General features: G+C 35.7%; 1 protein-coding gene across 1 annotated transcript; it reads left to right on the top strand.

The window, feature by feature from the left end:
- The first annotated feature begins 549 nt into the window (after positions 1-549).
- LOC138892304 (uncharacterized) lies at positions 550-1,490 on the top strand. Its single transcript, XM_070176011.1, has 3 exons — positions 550-869; positions 1,231-1,402; positions 1,485-1,490. The coding sequence occupies exons 1-3, from the start codon at positions 550-552 to the stop codon at positions 1,488-1,490; spliced, it is 498 nt and encodes a 165-aa protein (XP_070032112.1).
- The last annotated feature ends 11,253 nt before the right edge of the window (positions 1,491-12,743 follow it).

Here is a 12,743-nt window from a genome sequence, read left to right on the forward strand (position 1 = left end):
ATTTGTTAATTTGTTTAACATGTTTGAAATGTTAATTGTTTAACATTACTTTTGTTAATTAATTTAACACATACTTTATATTAATTTGTTGAGCATGAAATCAATATTAATTAGCTAATATTAATATTACTTGTTAATTTATTTAACATGTATAATATATTAATTAGTTTAACATTTAAAAAAAATATGTGAATTTATATAACATGTAATAAATATTAATTAGTTTGACATTAATTTTATTTGCATGCTTATATAAGTTATTTGTTAACTTATGATCCATATGGGATTATAAAATCATGATAGATAATTATATTATCTTAAACATGATTAAGACGCTTAGCTAGATAATTGAATATATTAATTTTTATAATATTTTAATTTTTTGGACGATTATTGGGAACATAGTGAATTTTCGACTCCATGATTAATATATATATATTTATTAAATTAATCAATTGATGCTTAGTATCATAATATATATGTATGTTGAACATAGTGCCTTGCATTATTTTTATATGATCCTTATGATATTTTTTATTTTGTTAAAGAATGACTACTACTACGAAAAATATTGTTGTTGAGCTCAACAAAGGATTGAAACTCAATGGCGATAACTATGAAATCTGGAGCTTGAAAGTCCAGTATGTGCTAGAGGAGCAAGAAGCTCTGGAGGCCATTAACAATGTAATGAATGAGCCTGAGGAAGCCAACATTGCTCAGCATAGGCGTGAGCGTGAAGCCTATGACAGTTGGAAGAAAAAGAACTCCACTGCTCGCATTACGTTGCTGAGCACCTTGGATGATGACATCCTAAGGGATTTTAAAGTTCACCAAAGAGTTATGGATCTTTGGAATGCTTTGAGGAATAGGTTTGGTACCTGTTCCACTGCAAGGATGCGATCCTTAACGATCAAATTTGATTCATATAAGAAACGCCAAAACATTCAATGAAAACACATCTGAGGCAAATGACAAATATGATTGGGGAGTTGAAAGATGCTAGTCATGTGTTGACTGATGAAAAGCAAATCCAAGCTGTCATACGCTCTTTACCTAATTTTTGGGATCATATGAAAATGCATTTGACCCATAATGAGCGAATCACAACTCTGGAAGATGTCCGCATGCATCTTGAGTTAGAGGAGGAATGACTTAAGGCTGCAAAGCCAATAGTTGAGTTGCACATGGCAACAACCTCCAACACAAAGAGTGATTCAAGAAAAGGAACAGAGGAAAGAAGAGAGGGCCAACTCAAGCTCAGCGAGTTCAGCCTGCTAAAACAGCAAAGACTGAAAAAGGCAAGAATAGATATCCCAAACGTGTCAAAGTTGCTAAAGTGAAATGCTATAATTGTGACAAAAGGGGTCACTATGCCAGGGATTGCTCTGAGCCTCCTAGAAAGGTATTTCGTGATGCTCGAATTAGTGAACTTTGTGTTTCTAGTTCTGTTTTTCTGACTGAATCTAATCCTTTGTGGATTGTAGACTTAGGAGTAACATACCACATAGCCTAGGAACGCAGTGCCTTTGTTGAATTTCAACGAGTTTCACGTGGAGCAAAATGGGTATATGTGGGAAACAACAATAAAGTTGTTGTTAAAGGGATCAGTACATGCAAGTTAGTCCTACGTGGCAGTCGAGAACTAATACTACATGATGTTCTCTTTGCACCAACAATTCACCGGAATGTTATTTTAGTTTTAGTTTTGCTTAAGCTAAGATTTGACTTGTTGACTTTTGGTTCAACTTTATTAAGTTTTGGTCATGTGACCGGAGGTTTAATTATTATGAATTTGAATTAGGATTCATTTAATAATAATGCTAGTTTTTCTATATTTGTTTCTTTACATTAATATGATGGTGATATAAACATATGGAATGCTAGACTTGGTCATATTGGCCTAAAAATAATGCATTAGCAAAAAAAGGTTTGCTTTCCAACATTGAACATGTGGAATTGTCCACTTGTGAAAGTTTTCTAGCAAGAAAATCTACAAAAAAACCTTTTGGTAAGGAGATTAGAGCTGAATATCCTTTGCGACTAGTCCATTCTGACATCTGTGGGCCTATGAATGTTAGGGCTAGGCATGGAGCAAGTTATTTCATCACATTTATTGATAACTTTCCATGTTTCAATTATGTCTATTTAATTTCTCACAAATCAGAAGCAATAAGTTGCTTCAAATGCTATATGAGTTTAGTGAAAAATCAATTAGACAAGAAGATAAAATCTCCTTGAACTGACCGTGGTCGTGAATACTTATCAACCCAATTTAATGGGTTATGTGATGAAAATGGAATAATTCATCAGTTAACTATCCCAAATACCCTACAACAAAATGGTATTGCGGAGAGAAGAAACTGTCACGACCGCAAAATTCCACCTTAGGAATCGTGATGGCACCTAGTCCCTGGGACTAGGTGTAAGGCCCCGTTAGAATTTTCTAATAATTTAAGGTTTTAAAGTACGACAACGATATTCAGGAATAACGTATTCGAGTATCAAAGGAGACCTATGGGGTGGAACCGCATTATATTGACATCAAAAGTGTTTCAACGATGTTGTTTCTTCAAGTGTAAATGGTATCATATTAAGAAAATGATCTCCAAATTTAGTTTTGATTAAATCCTTAGATCCGTATTGAAATTACGGAGCCATAGCAAAAAGAATCATCGAATTCGGACTTTGTATGAGAGAGTTATTCCCATTCCCGCGTTAGAAAAAATCATTTCCCATCACCAGCGCTCAGGGTAGCGCGAGGCGCTGTCCCTGGCGCTGGGATTTCTTTCAGCTACTGGAACCAGCACCATAGGCAGCCCCTGGTGCCACCTGTGGCGCTCGAAACGCTATATACTCATTCGGGGTTTATTTTATCCCATTTTTCTTGGCCGAACTTTGGGGTTTTCCTCTACCCTCTCAAGACCTCCAACTCCCCCCATCTTCAAGGTGAGTAATCCCTAATAATTTGGTGTTTCATTCCATCAATTCTACCCTAAAACTAACTCAATCCTCCATAAAATACATAGATCTTCAAGAAAGTTTTTCAAGAACTCAAAGGAGGGTTTTGCAAGATTTCTTCCAAAAGGTAATTCTACACCCTTAGACTTACATGTATGGATATACTATGAGAATATGAGTATGAATTAAGTATTGAAACTTATGGGATGGTGATTGGAAGCCACTAGTGCTTAAACTAGATTATTGAATGTTGTAGAGATTTTGTAATGAGTTAATTAGTAAAATTTGGTGGATGTGAGTTCATTGATGATTACAATGGTGCTAATAATGTAGTTAGTGGATAAAGGATGTTGTAGTATCTCATGTTGGTAGGAATGAGGGATTGTTGGATGAAAAAATATCATTAGAGGTAGTTGAGTGTTATGCACTCTAGGTGTTTGATAAAATGCCAAAATGACCAAAACAAACTGGAAATGTTTACTAATATTGGTCCAATTGAATTGTGTTGATGTAGATTGAAGTTGTAAGAGTAGTGGGAGGTTTTAGTATCATTAAAGAGCTCCATCAAGGTATGTTGTCTAAACTTCTTTCATAGAATTGAATTCCATGATGCTCTTGTAAGTCCCAAGTTATTCTTTATAAATCAATTATTCCGAATAAGCTTTGTGTTGAAAGGTATATATATTCAAAATGTATTTCAGATGCTCTTATCATATGATGTTATCCTTCGGTAATGTGTTCAAAGCATGAGTTGGGTATAAAAATGTTATGACTCCAAGTAGTGTTTCAAGTGAAGGCTATTATGCCAAATTGTGTAAGAAGTCTCAATGTACATAAGACTCTTATTTTCTCATAGGTGTACTAAAAGTCGTGATTAGAGATTCTTTGTTGTCGATAATCTATAAAGATGCTTGAAAGTGAAAGTAGTGAGTTAAGGATATAAAGTGTAGACACCGTGCCAATAATGAAGGTTATGATTATGGCCAATAGAGCCAATGAAATAAAATGAAATGATGTGTGAACTATGATGATGAGTCTTGAAAGTAATGAAATGAAAGTATGGAATATAAGATACGGCCACCATTCCATGAATGAAGAATAATATGTATGGCAAAAAGGGAGCCAATGAATAATGATGTTGTAAGTAATTGAAAGTACTAATGAAGTGATAATATGAAGATGAAATATGGTTATTTGCCTAAATGAGAATTATGAGGTGTTGTATGTCCCAATGGTTTCAACTATAGTTGTATGCTTCTGAAAAAATGTATATAAATGACTTCTATGTTAAGTCCTCAAGAATCATGAACTTAGCTAATAACCTCAATACGTCAAGTGAGTGAATAACAAGATGAAAGGGAGATGTCATATGCTAAATGATGATGAACCTTAAGAAAAGAAATTGGGCTCATGTGCCAATGAAATTCACTTATTGATTCACCATGTATGTGCTATGTTTTTCCATGATGAGCATGAACATGAAGTGCTCCAATGATCCGGGAACTTACGACCTTAATGTAATGTTAATCATATCGCTTTGAGTTTATATATGGTTATATGCATAATGATATGTTATGAAACGCATAGGTATATTATGTTATGAAATCTTGTGGACGGTCTATGAAACGCATAGGTGTATTATATTGTGAAATTCTGTGGACGGTCTATGAAACGCATAGGTATATTATGTTATGAAATCCTGTGGACGGTCTATGAAATGCATAGGTATATTATGTTATGAAATCCTGTGGACGGTCTATGAAACGTATAGGTATATTATGTTATAAAATCATGTGGACGGTCCATGAAACACATAGGTATATTATATTATGAAATCCTGTGGACGGTCTATGAAACGCATAGGTATATTATGTTATGAAATCCTGTGGATGGGCTATAAAATGCATATGTGTATTGTGTAAGTAAACACTGTGAACGATCTATGAAACACATAGGTATATTATGTAATGAAATCCTGTGGACGGTCTATGAAACAGATAGGTATATTATGTTATGAACCTGTGGACGGTCTATGAAATACATAGGTATATTATGTTATGAAATCCTGTGGACGGTCCATGAAACACATAGGTATATTATGTTATGAAATCATGTGGACGGTCTATGAAACGCATAGGTATATTGTGTTATGAAATCGTGTGAACGGTCTATGAAATGCACAGGTGTATTATGTAAACAAACAATGTGAACGGTCTATGAAACGCACAGGTGTATTGTGTAAGTAAACACTGTGAATGGTCTATGAAACGCATAGGTGTATTGTGGAAGTCAACAGTGTGAACAGTCTATGAAACGTACAGGTGTATTGTGTAAGTAAACACTGTGAACGGTTTATGAAACGCACAAGTGTATTATGTAAGTAAACACTGTGAACGGTCTATGAAACGCACACGTGTATTATGGAATTCAACACTGTGAACGGTCTATGAAACGTACAGGTGTATTGTGTATGTAAACACTGTGAACGGTCTATGAAATGCACAGGTGTATTGTGTAAGTAAATACTGTGAACAGTCTATGAAATGTATAGGTGTATTGTGTAAGTAAACAATGTGAACAATCTATGAAACGCATAGGTGTATTGTGAAAGTCAACACTGTGAACGGTCTATGAAATGCACAGGTGTATTGTGTAAGTAAGCACTATGAACGGTCTATGAAACGCACATATGTATTGTGTAAGTAAACACTGTGAACGGTCTATGAAATGCACAGGTGTATTGTGTAAGTAAATACTATGAACGGTCTATGAAATGTACATGTGTATTGTGTAAGTAAACAATGTGAACGGTCTATGAAATGCACAATTGAAATTTATAGGTGTAAGATAAGAGAGGGATATGGACGGTCTAGTGAGATGCATTGTTAACGCAGACATTAGGTACTACTTTCATTGGCCTTGTTTGTACATGTTGTTTCAATTACTTTATATTATGTATTCCACGCATAGTTCATATGGCTCAGTTAATGCTAAACGAAGTTTAAAATGATGTAAGCATAACGAGACTTGAAATGTGAATCTATGGGATATTTCGTAGTTCTTGATGTACTTTGTATGCCTCTTATTTGAATTACCATGATTTCATATGTTGTTTTGTTTGCCTTACATGCGAGTACTATTCCACATGTACTCACGTCCCTTTTGCCGGGGGGCGCTACATCTTTTAATGGATGCAGGTATACTTCTACAAGATGATATGGATCTTTGATAGGGATCTTTAGCGCAGCAGATTATGGTGAGCCCGCTACAATTCCAGTGGGTATTCGAGTCTAGTTGGTTTTATGTACTTAGGTGTCTATTGTCATAGAAGCTCCATGTACACTGTGGGTCATGCACTTAATTTTTGAGTTTCGTCATGTATTTATGTTCACAGATATTTATGAAGCTATGTACCCATCACGAGAGAAAAAAGAAAAAAAAATTTATGGGCCATTGAGCCAAATGTATTCAATATGAAAGTCAAGATATAATTATGTTATGGTAAATCATGCATGAGTAATTATGAGAGGTTAATGTAAATTAGGCTTGCTCAACTGGGTTTACTCAGTTGAGCACCAATCGCGCTCCCTGAGTTCGGGGCATGACACTAGGTAAGCCTAACACATGCTGAGAATTAACAGAATTTAACTAACTTACTACAAAGCATTAGTTAATAACTAAAATAACATAGCTGAACAAACATCAGTCCTACAATCTCAATGTCGGCAGTACAAGTCATAAGCTTTTCTAAGACCAACTAGGGATGTCAAGTACATCACTGTCCCGGAATAATAGCAAATAGTGGAAATGAATGACAACAGAAGGTGACTCCGGGGCCTGCGAACGTCAAGCATGAATACCTTAAAGTCTCCAGCCACGCAGACACAACTCTCCAAATCAACACGATCAGAAGTACCTAGATCAGCACAAAAATGTGCAGAATCGTAACATGAGTACACCACAACGGTACCGAGTAAGTATCAAAACTAACCTTGGTGGAGTAGTGACGAGGTAAGTCGAGACAATTACTAGACATAAAATTTGTGCAAAATATTAACATAAATCGAACAATGGAAAGAACATCAATGTAATGCCAACAACGTAGAGATTATTAATATAAAACTAACAAAGGAATAATAGAAACACAATTGGCAACAAGCAGTAAATGGGTAGTGAAGCAGCAACATATTCTGAACACAAATGAAATATGGATGAACTCAATTAAGAAAATAGATGACAATTCAAAGGAACAAATCGTTCCCAACACATGACTTACAACATGAATTACCCCGGGGCACCACACCTCGTAACCACAAATCATGAGCCACAATTCCAAATCTTACACGTATGGCACCTTGTGCCCACAATAACAATCACCTTTGTACGACAAAGTCCTCATGTCACCATGTACATTGTATCCGTGTCAAATATCAAATAAAATATTTGAAAGATTTATTTAAATACAATAAGTCATGATAACAAATCTTGAATACGGTAAGGCATCAAATGAGATAATGAGTTTATTTTAGAAATCAAATAAAGTAAAATAAAATATTGTTTATACAAAATAGAGTATCAAATGAGTTTAGTTAGTAATGAATAAAATAAAGGAAAATAATATTTTTAAACAATGTAAAACATCAGATAAATTAATGAATTAAATATAGAATTTGTTAAAGTAAAGCGTGGTAACAATTTTAAGTAAAGTAAAACATCAAATGGATAATGAGTTTTATTTGAGAACCATTTAAAGTAGGCATGATAACAATCTAAATATAGTAAAGTACCGAGTGAGATGACGAGTTTCATCTTAAGAGTCACATAAAGTAAAGCATGTTGACAATTTCTTTATTTAAAACCGTTATGTTACCAACAACTCAACAAAATATAAGATGATGACCCCCCATAATAAATTCATCTTGACAATTAATTCACCAAGTAAAAACGGAGGCAAAAATTAGCACAAAGTAACACAACAAATCATGTAGAATGCTTGACTCGCACAAGAAGTCACTATCGTTCCAATACTAGAATAACAACGGTCAACCAAATACGATAAAAAATACAAGTGAAATGATTTAAGGAAAAAAAATAACCGTCCAACCGATAAACCGTTCCAACATAGAATGTACCATGAGAATCACAACCAAGAATAACTTTACTGTCACAAACAATTACAACATATACATTCGTTGCAACGTGCAACCCGATCCCACCTATATCATATCATCCGTCCTTATCTCTCCATATCATATCTTTCCATATTTTATTGCGGCGTGCAACCCGATCCCAATAATATTAAATTATTAACATAAACAACTCAACAACAATATTTATGAGATATCAACACTAAAGAAGATGAAACGTACGAAACATTAAATAATAACCGATACAACGGAGAATATCCAACACCTCGAAATCCCAAACAATATGAGTTAAACGAACAAACTACAACCAACTATGGCGTATCACAAAATTAAACGCAATAAAGGAGCTAAATAAAGAAAGTCACAAAGCGGATAAAATAATTATATAATAGCTTACAAAATATCAAATAGCAAGTGATGACAGTTCATAAATAAAAATACGGTTATAAAGAATCAATTAACAAGTAAGGCATGTAACAAAAAAAGACATGAATTCAACAAGTAATTGCAATTAACAATTAAAGCATATAAGAGTAGACTTGACAATAAAAGGTAGAACATGTACTAACAACTTCAATTTAATGCATGAACGAAGCCTAAGAGTCTAAACCGGTCAAATACCATATATAAGACCGTGTACACACTCGTAACCTCGTGTACACGTCTTCCACGTAATTCAAATAGTACAATGAACCCAAATCCCAAGGGGTAGTTTTTCCGACACAAAGTTAAGCAAGATACTTACCTCAATTAGGTCAAATCAATAATCAAAATAGATTTTCCTTTAAAATTCACCTCACCTCGACTCAAATATAGCCAAAAATGACTAAATAATATTAAACAGTGCAAGAGAAACCAATTCCAATTAACAAAGATATGATCTTTATACAATTCTCTAAAAGTCAACAAAAATCAGCCACGGGCTCACCCGATCAAAACCCTAGTCGAAGGGTAGGTCTCGACTACTCATAGCCCCACAAGTTCATATATGTAGTTTGTTTTCACATCCGAGTCCAATTCGATTCTAAAATTACAAATTTTTATTTTTCAAAACATAGACAAAAATCCCTAAATGTTTCCTTCAAATCCCATGATTTTGATGTTAAATCTCTTAAATAATCATGTAATATAATTGACAATTGATTAAAATCACTTACCCAATAGTTTGGTATGAAAATCTCTCCATAAAATTGCCTCCCACCGAGTCTAGGGTTCAAATTATGATAAAATGAAGCTAAGTCCCGAAATACTCAGCTATAAACAAGTTGCAGATGTCGCATTTGCGACCTGGGGTTTGCATTCGCCCGCAATTGCAGAAAAGGATTGCAAAAGTGAACCTAGCCAGATCTGCTAATGTCGCATTTGCGACAATAAACTTCGCAAATGCGCATGTGTTTCCCCCAGCGGCTCGTCGCAAAAGTGACTCTAGTACTGCAAAAGCGAGCCTCCAATCTCCGCAATTGCGATACAATCCTTGCAAATGCAAGGTCTCTTCCCTAGAAGCCTAGATTCGCAAAAGTGAGAATGACCTCACAAATGCGATTGTCGCATTTGTGACCAAAACACCACAAATGCGACTGAACCAACATCAACACACAAAATTCTAACCAAACTAATCCGAAACTCACCGAGCCCTCGAGGTTCCACACCAGACATTTACACAAGTCTAAACATATCATACGAACTCGCTCGCACGATCAAAACACCAAAATAACCTTCGGAACCACGAATCAGACAATAAAACGCATGAAAATCACAATGAACTTCAAGAACTTCTAGAATTGCAAACTAGCGTCTAAATCATATCAAACAAATTCCAAATGATACCAAATTTTGGAGACAAGTTAAAATAGCAAAACGGACCCATTTCAAGTCCCAAAACCAAAGTCCGAATCCGATAGCCATAAAGTCAAACCATGGTCAAACTTAGGAAAATTCTAAACCTTTAAATTTCTAACTTTTGGCATAACAAGTCAAATCAACCTAGGCACCTCCGAATTCAATTATGGGCATACACCGAAGTCCAAAATCACCGTACAAACCCAACGGAACCATCAGAACTCTGATCCGAGATCAAATACGTAAAAAGTCAAACTTGGTCAACTCTTCCAACTTAAAGCTTCTAAAATGAGAATCACTCATCCAAATCAATCCAGAACCACTCGAAAATCAAAATAAATGATACCCACAAGTCATAATACATCATGTGAAGCTATTCGTGACCTCAAACCTTCGAACAAAGTGCAACTGCTCAAAACGACCAGTCGCGTCGTTACATTCTCCCCCACTTAAACATATGTTCGTCCTCGAACGTGCCAGGAGTCATTCCAAAGCTATCAAATCAGTGCATGAGCTCACCAAACATATTCCTCCGGGTGATCACACGTCACCCCAATCAATGTAAGCCTGACAACAGAACTTAATTGAAGTTCTTACTTCATCCTTAGCCCATAAACCTTAGAACCCAATCCTCAACATCTGAAACTCATCATAAGACCCCGAATCTTGCATCAATACATTGTATAAGCCTGAACAAGATGAATCAAGGACTTAACCCAAGGTATAATCACATGATATTCCCCATAACTCATATGCCCGTGGCAATAACTTCCGACCACTATAACGGCCCAATAACAATCTCGGTGTTGGTAATACACTTTATGTCAAATAAAACCTCATTTTGGACCTTCGCAATGCTGCTAGTGATAAAACAAACATGTAGAAATTCATAATCACCCATGAAATCAATTAGTCAAGAAGCTCTCTTGTCCGACAAGGACCATTGCCCAATTCTGAGCGAAAATATTGTATCATTCTTCCAAACACTCCTCATCTCGATGTGATAGTGCAAATCTCGGGTCTAGAAACCTCATCTCAGCCAATACAAGTAGCCCAACTGACAAGTCACACCAAAACCACGTGGATTCTCATACAACACGGTGCATACACCAAACAAGAAAATAACTCAGATATGCCCCAAAAATAGAAAGAAAGCAAGGTACGAGGACTGTCTAACAAGTACAACATATATAACAATAAAAGTATAATTTCATTAACTCATCCCACAAAGGGAAAATAAAACACGAAATAAACACAAGGAAGGATATCTCACATAACTCCATTTCGGCGCGTAACCCGATCTCAAATATATCAATCCACACAGGGATACCCATAGAGCCAAAATGATCGGGCTCACTAATCACATGTATGCCAAAATCAAGCACGATAGAGTGCACAAATATAGTTGTGGAAAGATGAATAGGAATAATACAATATGGAGAAAAGCATGCACAACTAAAGTGCAATAAGAAAATCAACATCACGAGGGCCATCTCGCCCATATTGCCATAAGGCCTGAACGAGATTACAAAATGCATGCGAATAATCATATAACCTCAGAACCCATCATAGCATAAGAGAGAAGCACATAACATAGACTGGGGCACGAATAATATCCATTATGCCCGAAAATATACCCACGATAGCAATCACGTAAGAGTAACCAAACCTGATCTGATATAAAATACACATTCTCACCAGGCTTACAAATAGCCCCCAAACCAATTCTGATCATCCTCAAATAGGTAAATAACCCTCCAAAAGTCCATATCAACCTATCCATAACACATACCATCAGTTATCCAGTCCTTAACATTTCTTCACAATCCGCAATCAAGGAATAGTCTGCCTACGAGGACATCCAGCCCCATAACCTCATGTATACCATAATTTCCATACTCGATCTCAACTTTGCTACTCAAATGACTGATACATCACTCATACTCTATCATCTTACGAAAAACACCCACATAGATCTTCCGTTCCACATAGCTCTCATGACCCTAATTTCCTACCTTGGGATGTCGTGATGGCACCTTGTCTCTAAGACTAGGTAAGCCTAACACATGCTGATTTAATAACATAATTGAACTATTTAATCATTTATCATAAACCATTAAATGACATACATAGCCGCAAGCGGCCAATAGTTATACAGTTCCCAAAATCGGTAGTACGGAGTCATAAGCACTACTAAAACACACTAGAATTTCTAAACACAATACCATTTTGAATTACAATTTATCAGTAGCCTAATAAAGTAAGATGGTGACTCCGAGGCCTGCGAACGTCATGTAGGTATACCTTGAAGTTTCCTGCCGTGCAGATACAACTCTCAACAACACAATCAAAATACCCGGATCTGCATAAAAATGTGTAGAAGCATAGCATGAGTACACCACAATGGTACCCAGTAAGTGTCAAGCCTAACCTCGGTAGAGTAGTGACGAGTCCAGGTCAAGACACCTACTAGACATAAAAACCTGTTCAAGATATACATAAGCTAACAATGGAAAGAACATCAATGTAAGACCAACATCGAAAATATTATTGATTTATAACCAACAATGAAGTAATAGAAACATAAATGGCAACAAGTAGTAAATGAGTAATAAAGAAACAACATAATCAGAACGCCGATGAGATGTAAATGAAATCAAATAAGGAAAAAATGGATGACATCTCAAATAATCAAATCGGTCCCAATGCATGGACTTACAACAAGAATTACCCCGAGGCACCACACCTCATAAACCACAAGTCATGGACCATAATTTTCAAATCTTACACATATGGCAC

The sequence above is a fragment of the Nicotiana tomentosiformis genome, chromosome 5 (assembly GCF_000390325.3).
Source record: "Nicotiana tomentosiformis chromosome 5, ASM39032v3, whole genome shotgun sequence".
NCBI lineage: Eukaryota > Viridiplantae > Streptophyta > Magnoliopsida > Solanales > Solanaceae > Nicotiana > Nicotiana tomentosiformis.